This window comes from Saccoglossus kowalevskii, chromosome 4 (assembly GCF_978046115.1).
Source record: "Saccoglossus kowalevskii chromosome 4, keSacKowa6.1, whole genome shotgun sequence".
NCBI classification, from domain to species: domain Eukaryota; kingdom Metazoa; phylum Hemichordata; class Enteropneusta; family Harrimaniidae; genus Saccoglossus; species Saccoglossus kowalevskii.
Genome location: NC_140644.1, coordinates 41,138,711 through 41,155,231, shown reverse-complemented (window position 1 = coordinate 41,155,231; position 16,521 = coordinate 41,138,711). Strand labels below are relative to the sequence as shown.

General features: G+C 36.5%; 1 protein-coding gene across 1 annotated transcript in view; it reads left to right on the top strand.

The window, feature by feature from the left end:
- The window catches only part of LOC100369319 (heat shock protein 75 kDa, mitochondrial-like), a 59,143-nt gene that overhangs the window by 28,271 nt on the left and 14,351 nt on the right, over window positions 1-16,521 (top strand). The window contains exons 8-14 of the mRNA XM_085498128.1: window positions 1,137-1,413; window positions 1,748-1,817; window positions 4,168-4,315; window positions 12,175-12,302; window positions 12,702-12,895; window positions 13,224-13,309; window positions 13,653-13,798. Of these exons, the coding sequence (XP_085354254.1) occupies window positions 1,137-1,413; window positions 1,748-1,817; window positions 4,168-4,315; window positions 12,175-12,302; window positions 12,702-12,895; window positions 13,224-13,309; window positions 13,653-13,798 (1,049 nt within the window). The remainder of the gene's footprint in view (window positions 1-1,136; window positions 1,414-1,747; window positions 1,818-4,167; window positions 4,316-12,174; window positions 12,303-12,701; window positions 12,896-13,223; window positions 13,310-13,652; window positions 13,799-16,521) is intronic.

Genomic DNA, 16,521 nt, shown 5'->3' with positions numbered 1-16,521 from the left:
AATATTGCCATCCTTATTTAATTAATATCTTGTTTGAAACATGAGCACCTTGGCATTATGCCTGTATAGTTTAGTTAGGATTGATTGTTTCTTAAATATTATTTACTCAAGAATTTAAATTTGATATGAGTTATAGGTAAACGCATATAGAGTCATTTTTGCTAACTTTTGTTACAAATTTTCATGTATGACAAAGTTATGCATCCCTATTGAAAGTTTCACCTCTCTACGATCTGTTGTTACTTAGGCTAAATGAAAATATAAATCCGAGATTATTATCAGCAACCACAATTACTCGAACTTTTGTGTGTGTGTTTTTCCATAAATTGCGTAAACACTGCACTCAAAATATGCAAATCACTGTTCCGGCCCCCACCGCCAGTGAGACCTGTGAAAAGTATTTCTGGAAACGTTGTTTGTTCGATGATTTCTTGAGATTAGTGGTATGTTATGTGCATATGTTTCTGACCCTGTTGGTGATTTTCAGTGTTTTCATGTATTAATTCTTCTGTGATTTTTTTCACTTGGCTGATTCTGTTCATACTTGGCAGGCAGGTCAATCATGGCCCACTGCTGCCATGGATTTTTGAATACTTTCGTGCCAAATCCTGGTACATCCTACCAGTCTTGTAATAGCAGTGTTCAAATGATCATGCTTTTTATTTTGGCTACATTGCTACTGACAAGAGACCACCGGCGCCAACATTGTTACACTGTATCAACATAGTCCCAACGCAGTGAACTGTAAATGCTGCGTTCAATGCAGAAAATACTATTGCGAAACTATTGGAAATAATAAATATAACAGCAGAATACATCCTATAGTAATAAAGTAAGATGACTTGTAAAGACTATGTTTTGTGAACTTCGTATATAGGGCTTGGTTTTAGTTATAAACCAACGTTATGTCTACGTTCATGTCCACGTTCATGGCAACAGCCGAAAACTTATTGTTTGTTTTTTGAGCGAAGTGGAGTGGATCGCCAACCAGCCTACTGGCTTGTTTCATTATCTGTTTTTGTAATGACATAACTGTTCATAGAATACATTTGTATTCAACCTATATGAACATTATTGTTAGATTTCTATTTGTAGAAAGATATGATGTATAACATAAATATTCCATTTCTTTGCAGGCACTATGGATGATGGATTCTAAAGATATCACTGACCAACAGCATGAAGACTTCTACAATTTCTTGTCAGATTCCCAAGGCACTCCTCGTTACGTATTGCAATATAGAGCGGATGCACCAGTCAATATCAGAAGTCTTTTCTATTTTCCTGATCACACTCCTACAGTATGGGAATTCACTCGTGACCATGGCAACAGGGTTTCTCTTTACAGTAGAAAGATACTGATCCAACCAAAGGCAGAATCCATTCTCCCAAAATGGCTGAGATTTGTCAGAGGTTAGTGAACAGGAAATGTTTGAAATGCAGCAACATTTTGCAAAACAAATCCTGGTACTCAAAGTATTAAAATTACCAAATTAATGGAGGAAGGGAAATATTTAAAGTAATTTTGAAAAGTGGATGGATGAATTAACAGAGCTCCCCAACTTATAGTATTTTAACAATTATATAATACAGTGAAGAAGTGATCATTAGTGGTGTAGTGGTTCTCGTGCCATGATCCAAGTTCAGATCCCTTTGAACAAAACAACAGTTTTTTTTGAGACCCATCGTCTCCTGAGATGGAAGGATGCCTACCTTATGTCAAACGATGTTATAAACTTTCTTTCAGGAATTGTTGACAGTGAGGATATACCGTTAAATCTGAGCAGAGAATTACTTCAAAACAGTATTCTAATTAGGTATGCTAAAAAATACCTCATCCTATATAGGCTTGACTAGTGACATTTTGACTCCTGTGTGCGAAGCATACAACGGGAGTCTTTGCAGTTAGTGTGTCTGTATGTATGTGTGTGTGTGTATGTGTGTCCGTCTGTTCCACTGATATCTCAAGAACCATACATTGATTTTTGATGAAACTTGGTACATAGATGCTCTGGGCCAATGCGCAGATTTGATTAGGTTTTGGTAAAAATCCATGCATATTAATTATCTAATTTGCATAATTAGCTGATTTTTAGCTGTTCCATGACTGTTCCACTGATATCAAAAGAACCACTCATTGGATTTTGATGAAACTTGGCACATAGATGCTCCAAACTAATGCACAGATTTGATTAGTTTTGGGTAAAAATCTGTGCAATATTAATTACCTAAATTGCATAATGATTAATCAATTTTCGGCTTTTCCACTGATATCTCAAGTACTAATCATCACATTTCAATGAAACTTGGTACATAGATATCATAGGACACTGCACAAACCTGATAGTTTTTAGGGTAATATCAGTACATATTTAATTACCTAATTTGCATAATTAATTTTGAGCTTTTGATATCTCAAGTACTAATCATCACATTTCAATGAAACTTGGTACATAGATGTCATAGGACACTGCACAGACCTGATAGTTTTTAGGTTAATATCAGTACATATTAATTACCTAATTTGCATTATTAATTAATTTTCAGCTTTTGATATCTCAAGTACTATTCATAATATTTCAATGAGACTTGCTACATAGATCTTCTGGGACTATGCAGAGACCTGATTAGTTTAAGGGTAAATAATTGTGGATATTAATTACCTAATTTGCATAATTAGTTAATTTGTTCCATGAATGTTCCACTGATATACAGTCAAACCTCGTTAGTGCGAATATCAAGGCCCCAGGTGAATATATTCGTTATAACCGGTGTTCGTAATAACCGATCACCACTAGAGGGCGCTTTACAGAAACAAACTAATTACCATAAGTCAGGGTAAACAAAACTATGGCGCCATTTTAAACACTAGACCAAGCATTAAAAACACACAAATAGTATTGAAATAAACGTTGTCATGTTTATTAAAATAATATTAAAATGGAAAATACAAATGTTGAATTCGGAATGCTTCATTCTCTGTCCTAAATCTTCGGCCTTTGCCTGGAGGATAGGACTGCTGATTGGGACATTCATAGAACGGGCACTGGTAAACCATTTCAGCAATGCCTGCTCAACGTCGTCGACTGCTGAAAACCGCATTCGCTTCCGGCACGGCTCAATTTTGTTGTGTTCGAACATCTTCAAAACATCAGTTTTTTTCTTTAAAATCGTTGACAGTGTACTGGGTTTAACATCAAATTTTCGACAGACATCGCCGTGACGAATGCCCGACTCAATCGCTTTGATCATTTGGACTTTACAGTCCAACGACAAGGCACGCCGTTTGACACGAGTTGACATTTTGAAGTCAGGACGGAAACTGGCATCTCACTCGTAGTCGCCGTAATTTATCTAAAATTTACAGCGTCCATGCTTCACACTTTTTTATTGTGAATCTTAAAATTAAAAACTCGAGCAGCAAGGGCGTCGAAAGTGACTAGACACTGGAAGTCACGTACACAAAAGATTTTCACGCCCAGTGAATGGCTACATTGTTTTTATTTTACGCTGCACAGCTCAAGCCCACTGCCAACAGCGGAAGCGTAACACCGTGTATTTGGCGGTTCGTTTTAGGATTTCGCAGCTGTTTGAGCGAATGAAATGTTCGCTATAGGTGTTACAGACCATTGTTTTTCAGAGAAAATCCTTTCGTACTCAGCGGGTTTTCGTAATAAACGAGTTCGTTCTAAGCGTTGTCAATTACCATAGGGATAATGGATTTTCAAACGGGACTTCGGTGTTCGTTCGTTGTAACCGGTATTTCGTTGTAACCGAGTTCGTATTAACGAGTTTTGACTGTATAAAGAACCATTAAATTTGGTACATAAATGCTCTAGGACAATAGACAGGCCTGATTAATTTTGGGTTAAAATTTGTTCATATTAATTCTCTGATTAGCATAATAATTCATAATTTTTTTGTTCTCTTCTGTTCTGTTCATATTAGTTACCTGATTTACATAATTAGTTTTCAGCTTTTCCATCAATATCTCAGGTACAAGTAATTTTGAATTAAATGTTAATGTGTCTTCAATACTCTCAGCACACAGGAGTTCTTTCTTTATTAGTCTCATTTGCATAAAGTCTGAATACATCAGAACTAATTAATTTCATTCATGATCATTTGAAAAGTTGAGAATTACCTTAAATCCTTTCTTCTCAACAGAAAACTCAGGAGTGTTCTGACAAATAGAATTGTTCGGTATCTTCAAGACCAGGCCAAAAAAGATCGTGTTAAATACGACAAATTTATACAAGATTATGGTGTATTCTTGAGAGAAGGAATCGTGACATCGGACGAACAGTCGGAAAAGGTAATTTATAGAATGTACTGGATTCTGCCGTAAATTCGCCCATCCCAAAAATCGCCCTGGGCTGTTTCACGGCTGATGGGCCCTTATTTGGGGTTCAAATTTTCAAAAAATGATTATCAAATATTTTTAGGAGGCTTACATTTTGATTGAAAAATCCACCTACCTATCCACCCTATTTTCAACACCTGCCATTGGACCACCCAAAACCAAAGAAACTATTGCAGAAGCTATAATCTAAAACTTATGCATTTTTAGTCCCCGTTCAGGCGCAGCCTGAAAAGGGGACTTATAATTCAGGTTATGTCAAATGTCCATTTTCCGTTTTCCATATTCCTTTTTCCATCTCCAACATTTTCTCAGAAATTCTACAGCAGATATCAGTGAAACTTGGCAGGTTGATGAACAAGTCTCCTCCGAGTATGCACGTAATTTTTCTTCCAGATCTGAATATCCCAAGTGGGTCTTTTTGACTCCCGTGTGCGAAGCACAAAAGGGAGTCTTTGCAGTTACCCTGTCTGTATGTCTGTATGTATGTATGTATGTCACTTTTTTTGTTCCACCGTTATCTCAAGAACCACTAATCAAATTTTGGTGAAACTTGGTACATAGATGTTCTGGGATAATGCGCAGAGTTGATTAGGTTTTGGTAAAAATCTATGAATATTAATTACCTAATTTGCATGATAATTAGCTGATTTTTAGCTGTTCCAAGACTGTTCCACTGATATCTGAAGAACCACTCATTGGATTTTGATGAAACTTGGCACATGGATGCTCTGAACTAGTGCGCAGATTTGATTAGTTTTGGGTAAAATCTATGAATATTAATTATCTAATTTGAATGATAATTAACTGATTTCAAGCTGTTCCATGACTGTTCCACTGATATTTGAAGAACCACTCATTGGTTTTTGATGAAACTTGGCACAGGGATGCTCTGAACCAATACGCAAATTTGATTAGTTTTGGGTAAAAATCTATAAATATTAATTACCTAATTTGAATGATAATTAACTGATTTTAAGTTGTTCTATGACTGTTCTACTGATTTTTGAAGAACCACTCATTGGATTTCAATGAAACTTGGCACATGGATGCTCTGTGAACTAATGCGCAGATTTCATTAGTTTTGGGTAAAAATCTGTTAATATTATTAATTACCTAATTTACATAATGATTAATCAATTTTCGGCTTTTCCACTGATATCTCAAGTACTAATCATAACATTTCAATAAAACTTGGTACATAGATGTCATATGACACTGCACAGACCTGGTAGTGTTTAGGGTAATATCAGTACATATTAATTACCTAATTTGCATAATTAATTAATTTTCAGCTTTTGATATTTCAAGTAGTAATGATCACATTTCAATGAAACTTGGTACATAGTTACTTGAGGACTGTGCAGAGACCTAATTAGTTTTTGGGTAAATATTTGTGCATATTAATCACCTTATTAGCATAATTAGTTAATTTTCAGCTTTTCACCTGATATCTCAAGTACTAATCATCACATTTCAATGAGACTTGCGACATTTTCTAGGACTATGCAGAGACCTGATTAATTTTGGGATAAATAATTGTGCCTATTAATTACCTAATTTGCATAATTAGTTAATTTTTTGCTGTTCTATGGCTGTTGCACTGATGTCTACAAACCACTCATTGGATTTCAATGAAACTTTTAAAGAGTACCCATCACATTTCAATGAACCTAGGACTATACACCATATTAGTTTTTGGTAAATATGTATGCTTCTTAATCACTTAATTAACATAATTAATTAATACTGATATCTCAAGTATTGATCATCACATTTGAATAAAACTTGGTGCATAAATGCTCTAGGACAATAGACAGCCTGATTAATTTTGGGTTAAAATCTGTTCCTGTTCATATTAACTCTCTAATTAGCATAATAATTAATATTTTTGGGGTTCTAATCACATTTCAATGAAACTTGGTACATTGTGCAGACCTTATTAGTTTTACACATAAATCTGTTCATATCAGTTACCTGATTTACATAATTAGTTTTCAGCTATTCCATCAATATCTCAAGTACAAGTAATTTTGAATTAATTTTTAATGTGTCTTCAATACTCTCAGCACACGGGAGTTCTTTCTAAGCTTTCTTTGATTCACTTTTCATCAAAAATTACCTCTCCCGGCAACATTGACAGAACGTCCGCCATGCTCAGAATAAATTAATTACTGTAAAATACTTTATTTTCGCTTGCAACATTTTTTTGCTATTTTCGCTGAAGGAATGTTTCAGTTAAAATAAAATCCAGCGAATATACCTTTTTTCCTATATTTTACTGTCAACTAAATTCAATACAAAACACCCAGAAAAAGTCTTTTTCAGCGAATGATAATATTCCAGCTGAAATAAAATATTTTACAGTAGATTAGATCTGTGAGTAATGCTGCTGTTATTACGGCAGGCACGTGAATTCTCCATTCCGTGCAATTTATTATAATAGTACTGTTTATACATGTGTTCTGTTCGGCTCAGTGGTCTCGTTCACTAGTTACTAGAAGAACTAGTAACCTTATTTGATTTCAAGAACTTCAAGAAGGCGGCATAAGAGACGTGTTTGCAAAGGTAAGTTCTCCAGTTTCTACAAAATTGAATGTATTTTGGGGTGCGATTGGTATACATTCCGTGACGTACGTACGGACGTGAATATTATGATGATTGCCAGCTTTATATTCTTGTGAAAAGCCAAAAAAGCAAGCAATTGTCTCCAATCTACGAAACTAGTTTGTAAATTGTATACCCTGTCAAATTATTGTACACGGAGGATTAATTCATGGGGACATAGTTTCAAGTAAAATCGTTATCCGGTCTTTTGCTTGTGTCGCGATTTCCAAAATATCCACAACTCGGGGGGGGGGGGGGGGGATGTCCCTGTCTCGATCAATTTATTCATTATATAATAGTAGGTTGCCTCTGATTATATTCGTATTTTTTATGTTGTGAGCATTGAACTGTTAGTTGCAATGAAGATTTTGCCGATCTTGTGCGATTCAACATGGCAGATGTACAGTGACTACACGTGTATGGACGGTCAGTCGAGCAGTCTGCAACGGACCACAGTCCCTCCACGAATGGACCATGAAATCGCCCGGCGTTTTTTCGGGAGTTTTTTTTTTAAATATTTTGGATATAATTTTCATTCACTCCTGATGCCTAAAAGAGTCTAATTTATATTTTACCGTAGTCATTGACACCTATTCAAGAGTATCATGTTTATTGTGAATAGCGTGAATGGGTAAGCTTCGTTTCGACAATGTGCTGTTATTTCTGTTAACAATGTTAAATTATTCTTTGAATGCTCAGTTTATTTTTTGAAAACAACTAATTTTTCGATTTAAAAAAAATCATGCTGTTTTCCCCGTCAAAATCAAAGCATAAAGATCTTGCTACAACATCGGTGAATCCTATGTTGAGTTCACTACGAGGTCACTGAACCGTCATCAACATATTTAAATGAACCACGTGTACTGAAATAACATGGCGGATATCGCATCACATTTACATTCGACCGAAATCATTCGTTTACGATGAAACTAAGTTGAATATTACTTCCAATTCATAAAAATTCAACGAATTAATTTTTTGTGCGTATTATAATCATTACTGAATAATAATAAACAATTGCAATACTTCGAAAACAAGTAAGTTATTCACTTGCGAAACACAGAATGACCAGATTATGCTATTGTGATCATTTGCTACCGGTACTAACCACTAAGCAATGTATTTGTGTTTGTATTTATTCAAAACTTTTTTTAGAACATACTTTACTTTTCGTAAACTTTACTGAATTTTTGGGGGGATTCAATTCCAACATTTCGCGATGCCTATTTTAGAACCAAATTAAGGCCTTTCACTCTTCTCTGAGTGTGACACCTAAACCAGAGGATTTATGGTGTATAAACTGGCACTAAATGAAAAGGCCATTGAACCTTATTCAAATTTATAAGTACATGTTATTATGTATTTCATTATGAAAACTGACTAAATTAAATGTGATCTTATTTTTAATTGTTTGAACAGAATGATTTATATCGGTAATGACGTTTTCATCCAATATTAATTGTGCAATTGTTAAAATGCCTACCTACACATTTATTGTTTTTGTTTCTAAAATAGACATTTGTAAAAAAAAAATAAAAAAATCATGCTTGATTAAAATTAAAAAAAAAACAAGATGTAGCCATGTAGCCCCTTTTCTGTTTTGTTTCCAACTTCTTCCAAAGTAAAACTGGCGAAGGCATGTAATTGCCATACAATCATCAATTGTGGGAAAACTTGTATGTTATTGAAAATCTTTATTTTGTTGTCTGTGAATTAATATAATATTTGAAATGGCGTAATGGTGCAAAATATTCTCAAACAATTGGTTTTCTGGTGGCACTACACTGTGCATTTATGCACAGTCAGTATCCCCATGCGTGATCTCAGCTTACTAAGTGATGATGGTGGTTGTTGAAATGGAAAACTGAATAGAAAAATCCAGTAACATCTCAAACGAATTTCCATCTGCTGTGAATGCATGTTTCGTTACATCAAATAAATAACCCAATTTTATTGAATGTATTCAAAAACATGGTACCAATGATCTGAAATTTCAGGAGTGCTCGCTGAAGGTTTATCAATCTTGCTTATTGTCTTGTTCTTTTCCAATCCTGCATTTGAGTTACCCGGTACTAGAATTTATACTGAAAAAAAATAGTTTCTGTTTTTCTTCTAATAATTCGGCCACCCTCAAAAACAGATATTTTTCCATGGTCGAAATGCAAGAAGAATACAAAACTACTGTGATTGCATAGCGATACCTGTAGGGCCATTGTCAATTAGTTCGCCTGATCAACACAGCGTTATACATAGGGCTGTTATTGAATCACAGAGAGTAAAATCTTGTGATACTAATCTCTAGAATCACTCAGATTGGTACATATGTCATATGAACCCACATGTGTATATCATTAACAATACTCATTTTAAACTTTTTTTTTTTTTTTTTTTTTTTTTTTTTACAGTGGTGCTGTGAACTGCTTCAATTTCGCAAGGCAATTTTTCCTGGATTCCTACAACATGGAGTGTCAGGGACTTTATTGAAATTTCATAGAATCCTGAATATATCTAGAAGTGAAAATTAAATGGTTTACAGTATTTTATACCCATTAATAATGATTGAAATGCAATAATATCACTGCACTAAAAAGACTTCAAACAATTATTTGTTTCTTCTCTATTGAAGGTTATGAGCAGACCAACCTTTACTGGCTTTCTTAATTATTACATGTACCGGTACTTGCTCTGAAAACATAGCTTTTACAATTGTTTAAATTAACAGATGTTGTTCTATGTACAGTAAATACATTTTAAATAATAAACCTTACTGCATTAATAACAAATTGTATTTGACAACATGAGAATGATTCTGATGCCCAGTGGTGATGTTGAAACAAACCCAGGTCCTGGTAATATACTAAGACCTGATTAACAAAGAAGTCATGTACATCAAGGTTCACTCAGATTTATGAATGCAGTTTCTTGAGCAAGTATACATGTATGACAAATAGTTTTGTTGCACTTGTGTACTCTGAGATTCTGAACATGGGTCAGTGGAAGTTTTTAGTTGTCAGTACAAAACCAGATCATGGGAAATCACTTTATGATGAGTTCTACCCACATAGAGTACATATTCATTCACCTGTTTGCAGATGTTCCTTGTACTACTTTATAATCAAATAACGGGGACTGTGACATTTCATGTCTTGTTTCTTGCTGGATTAAAAAGTAGACTGCGCATCTTTCTCCAAAAAAATCACATTAACAAACCTTGTGCGGCAAATACAATTATTTTGTACATAATGGGAGTCTTTGTAGTTAGTGTATCTGTGTGTGTGTATGTGTGTCCGACTGTTCCACTGCTATCTCAAGAACCATACATCGGTTTTTGACGAAACTTGGTGCATAGATGCTCTGGGCCAATGCGCAGATTTGATTAGGTTTTGGTAAAAATCCATGCTTCTTAATTACCTAATTTGCATGATAATTAGCTAATTTTTAGCTGTTCTATGACTGTTCCACTGATATCTAAAGAACCACTCATTGGATTTTGATGTAACTTGGTACATAGATGCTCTGAACATATGCGCAGATTTGATTAATTTTTGGTAATGATCCGTGGATACTAATTACCTAATTTGCATAATGATTAGTCAATTTTCGGTTTTTCCACTGATATCTCAAGTACTAATCATCACATTTCAATGAAACTTGGTACATAGTTGTCATATGACACTGCACAGACCTGATAGTTTTTATGGTAATATCAGTACATATAATTACCTAATTTGCATAATTAATTAATTTTCAGTTTTTGATATAAGTAGTGAGCATTACATTTCAATGAAACTTGGTATTTACATACTCAATTTACATGTACTCAAGGACTATGCAGAGATTGATTGTTTCGGATAAATATTTGTGCATATTAATCACCTAATTTGCATAATTAGTTAATTTTCTGCTTTTCCACGGGTATCTCAAGTACTAATCATCGCATTTCAATGAAACTTGGTACATAGATCCTTTAGGACAATGCAGAGACCTGATTAGTTGTAGGGTAAATAATTGTGCATATTAATTACCTAATTTGCATAATTAGTTAATTTCCAACTTTCACACTGATTTCTCAGGTACTAATCATCACATATCAATGAATGTTTGTACATGAATGCTGTAGGACAATAGACAGACCTGGATAATTGTGGGTTAAAATCTGTACATATTAATTATCTAATTTGCATAATTAACCAATTTTAAGCTTTCACACTGATATCTAAAGTACTAATTATTCCATTTCAATGAAACTTAGTACAAAAATGCTCTAGGACAATGTACAAACCTAATTAGTTTGGGGTAAAAGTCTGTTCATATTAATTCCCTAATTAGCATAATAATTCATAATTTTTTGGTTCTAATCACATTTCAATCAAACTTGGTACATAGATTTTCTGTTACATTGCGCAGACCTCATTAGTTTTACACTCAAATCTGTTTATATTAATTTTCTGATTTGCATAATTAGTTTTGAGCTAAGTAATTTCGAATTATATTTAATGTGTCTCCAGTACTCTCAGCACATGGGAGTTCTTTCTAAGCTTTCTTTGATTTGATTTTATTAGTAACGAAAGTATATTCTAAAAGAAGTTTCAAATAAAAACGACCCAAACTGCATTGCTTAGTACTAATAGTAGCAAATGATCCCGGTAACGCAATCCGGTTATGCTGCGTTTCACAATTGCTGATTATTACCTAGTAATGATAACTGTAAAAGTAGAAATTATTCGTGTGGTTTTCGCGTATTTTGCGAGGAGTCCAAAAGCGTGAAATTAAGACCACACGAAAATATTCTGTTCCGCGTTGGAATGTAGAACACAATACCCAAATCAAAACAACCATGCTTATATGCTTATTTCTTCAAGTGGACCTTAATTTCCATGATTACTAATTTGGTGATCTGTGATGATATTTGACAGGTGCATAATTTCATACCAGTGCAAAGTATTGTAAAACACTGTAATTTCCCAAGAGAATTTTTTTTTATAAATTTGCAATTCTGTAAAAAACATAAAATTGTGTAGCAGTGACATGTCCTATGACATGTGTCATTTCATGTAATTTTTGTCATGAATACCATGAAAATTTCTTGCAGTGAAAATGTGAGTTCTTCAACATACTTACATACCAAAACAAATCTTTTAAAAAACACTTGTACCAGTATGTTCAGTTTATATAATAAACACGTTGTAATTTTATGTCTATTTCAGGAAGAAATTGCTAAATTATTGCGCTATGAATCCTCTACACAACCAGAAGGTCATAAAGTGGGTTTACTTGATTACTGTAACAGAATGGAAGCTGGACAAAGACACATATATTACCTATGCACTCCAAGGTATACTCATCTTATTTGACAACCAAGACATTGTCAACTATAATCTCTATGCAAATATGATGATATAGTGAAAGATTGGTCAGATCAGTGAGTGTTGAGTTCAGTTTCCAAAATAGCAATATGCAAAAGAGCTGTGACATCAGAGCTTGGTAGCCAATAGGAAATTATGTTCATTTGATACAAGTTTTAATCAACAAATTGATGCATAACAATTTTCCATATTTACTGCACTATTTTCACGAATAGTGGCTTTCCAGAAATTTTAAAATAAGAACCAATTTTGGATAAATGAAACAAAATACTTGTAGTGATAAGGTTATTTCAGTTCGAATTATTAAAATAAAGATTTTATCTGAGCATCTGAAAAATTGTTTTTCTTTTTTTGTCATATATGTACAGTCGAAAAATTGCAGAAAGCTCTCCATATTTTGAAGCTGCTAAAAATCGAAATTTTGAAGTGCTGTTTTGTTACGACGAATATGATGAATTGTCACTGCTTCAACTGAGAGAGTTCGACAAGAAAATTGTGACATCAGTAGAAAATGAAATGATGGCAACATCAGATAAAGAAACAACACTGGAAGGAGTTGGAGGTGAGTATCGTAGTAGTACTACTGAAAAAGCAGTGCATTCTGGGTTTTGGCATGCTTCCTGTTTCAACTATGCCCTCTACATACAGCTTTATTTTTGACAGCAAGTAATTGCATTGAGACCATTTATTCCCCGTTTTATTCAAGTTTGAAACAAAATACATAATAGTAAACATGGCTGTCAATTTGTCTTAGATTCGACAATACACATGATAATGTTTTGGAGTTATTTCTGTGACATTTGCCAATGATTGTTAAATTTAGCACTCTGGTTTCATTAGCTCTAGCTCACCCTAACCATAATTCACATATGGTGTTAATATGATTTCAGGTGAAGGCCATTTGTCTGTCGTTGAAACAGACTCGCTTGTTGAATATTTGAAAACCGCCTTAGGAAAGAAAGTTGCACAAATCAAGGTAAGTACCATTCTTGATATGTCAATGTTGCTTTGCCACATTGGTTGAAGCCATCTTGGATTTAATAAATGACACACTTCTGTGGAAAGTGACAAAATTTATTGCTAAATAAATAACTCTGCAGTAGATGAGAAAACAAAAAAGGCTGCAGATTTAATTGATCATAGTATTGATAAAGCCGATGTAGTTCACATCTCATAATTACATATTTGCTCTAAATTATAGAGGTTTTTAAAAACGGTAACCAATCTTTTTTTAAGTTTGATTATATTACCTACCGGGTTACGAGAGTAACATTTCTGTATTTCTGCAAAGTTACTCAGTGAACACTGTATTCTTTCAGGTTAGTAAGAGATTGGATAACCACCCTGCAATGGTGACCGTCATGGAAATGGGGGCAGCCAGACACTTTCTGAAAAATGCTTTGAAAGGACGAAGTGAGGAGGAGAAGTTACAAGTCTTACAACCAATGCTAGAAATTAATACCAGGTAATATCAACTCAATTGTTAGTCATTACACTTCAAATTTGTTATGAGTTAAAGCCTGAGTTTGTAAAAATGGAGGAAAGATAAATCAGGGATCTCGCCAGCCCAATGTGAGTGCCGGTCAGTCATGAATATTAATGAGCTATATGAATATTAATTAGCAAAGAATATTAATGAGTTCGGTCACAGTGGAAATATTTTTGGAATTAAGACATTATGTTTCACAATTTAGAAGAGTTTGAATTTAAAAATGAAATACATTCAAAATGAGAATGCTGCAGACTAAAAAACAGAAACAAATGAATTATTGTAAAAAGTTAAATAAAACGCATTTGAAACGCTTCAGCCAGGAATATTTCACGATCTTATTTACTCCAAATACATACCACGTATTGTTGTTATTTATTATTCGTACCATCAATTTCTAAAACGTATATGTTTACTACATCACCTACCAGAAATTCCGTGGAAATAATAAATTCCATTTATTACTCGTAGGCTTAACTACAGATTACAGCCCCAATCGGAAACTATTAGGGAATATACCCTGTTCACAACGAACAACTTAGGGTAGCATTCCCTATAGGACAACACCTCTCCTTAGGGGCCACGCTTCCACGTTTCCGAAATAATTTTACGCTCCGCGGTTTTACAAGCAGACGAAAGACAGGTTACAGTTTTCTGACTGAGAATTTCTCGTGTGGCGATTGACTCATTACGGTAAAGGCTTTCCATTATTAGGGGCCCCTTTTTGCCTGTTTTTAGTTGAATTGCTTTTTACTTTTTCTTCGTAATTTTTTGCAGACTCTAAGTCTGAAAAAAAGTTGAAGAACGTCCTGCCTCAGACGGAACGTAGGATATGCTCTTCCTGCTATACGCTTATGCCCGAGTGGGATCCCCATATGTGCTGTCACTCCTGCCTTAATTGCGTCGGAGACTCCGGGGTTTGCCTTGAGGGTATTTGTGATATGTGGGACCATAAAATGTGGCTCATGTGCGAAGCAGGGTGGAAGGCGGAAGGCAAGCAATTGAAGGCTGGTAGAGATCGCGGAAAGAAGGGGAAATCCCTTACTGCCGCTAGCTCCAGTGTGTCAGCTTCTAGGAGTGAGAAATCTTTCCTTACTATGCTTGGTGGTCACCACGAGGCTCGCCTCCGTTCGACAACCGAGGATTTGAGAGAGTTGTCACGATCTGACTCCCCGCTCGAGGTGGCGGGGTCGTCAAGTGAGACAAGACCGCCGAAACAGTTTACCGCTGAGGTAACGCAAGGGGCGGTCCATAGTGCGGGAACATCGATGGCAGATCTCAATTCTCCCAACGTGGAGTGGGCTTTCCCATCGGATATTACCAAGGCTAATGAACATTGGTCAACCGCTTTTGCGGTGAGATCGGAGTTCCCGGTCACCACGGCGACTGACGTTGATAAACGGTGTGTTCCCTTTGGGGCACCGACATCGGCACTGAGTCCCGTGGTGGAATCGGCATGCCGTTCAGAGACCGAACCGGTTCAGTTCACCGGTACTTTACCGTTACCGACACAGCCTGAGTTCATTGCGCAATCACAAGGACAGGCCTGAAGAAATGGCTTGGACAGTCTGGATGCGTAGTCTGGCTTCAAAAGTCAACTCCCTTCTGCAGTCTCAGGGTAGGACTCAGGAGGACCTTGGGGGGGGGGGGGTAAGTCAGTTGGGGGGGGGGGGGCTGAGATATTGCCTGTACCCTCATCACCAGGGCTAGGGTCAGATGTGTCCCTTTCTCCCAGTGATCTCTCCTTTAGAGGGTCAGTGGGGGGAAAATTCACATCAGTGGGAAGGGAAGCGCCCACTTCTATTATTCCCCCCCCCCCCCAGGCTCGGGCTAACCAGGCATTGTTTCCTGCGTCTTCCCAAGCCGCACAGAGTGTTCCCTCTTATGACTCTGCGAGGGGAGGGGACTCCAGTGTTGGTACCCCTGGACAGGGTGGTACGTTACCCTCTTATGGGGCACAGCGACCACTTACCCGACAGGAAGGGGGGGCGAGCACTTTGTCGTTTCTCGTCCCCACTTTGGCGGGGCAGTCACAGGATACCCAACCAACCGGAGCCCAGCTGTCCCTTACTAATATGCAGTTAAGGTCGCAGCTTGTGAACCGTGCAGTGATGGCCGCGAGACTCTTGTTTCGCACGGGACCGGTGAGAATCCTCCCCCTCCCCCGGATGGGGGAGTCACCTTTGGACCAGTTTTCATCGGCGCTCTCCTCTCCCACTGCCGGCGTAGAGACCACGCCCGCAGGCCAACTCCCCTGGGCACCACGTGTGACCCAGGCTATGGAGGGGGCTCAGAGGGCAATGAAAGGGGGCGAATGGTACTCTTTGGGGGAAAAGAACAAACAGCTTGAACCTGGTTTAGGAGCGGTTACGTCCAATGCCTTCCATTGGGTCAATCGATACCCCATTGGGGCTACGCGAACCGTCGATGGTTCCCCTGAGTGGGACACTTACGCGGTACCACAGCCTTCTCCACAGGTTCCTCGTCCTGATCCCGGTACCCATACTTTTGTTAAGGCGGATAGGGAAGGCCACGTTGCGTGGTCATTTGAGCGGCACCAGAGCCTACTAGTGCATAGGGCTTTACGAGCGGAACTTAGACCCATAAATTTTTTTAGAATGGGTTACTCTAGCAGTAGATCATCAGCTCACATTGCTAAGTTCTGACCGTCTGGATGCTCAGCAACAAACCTTGATCCT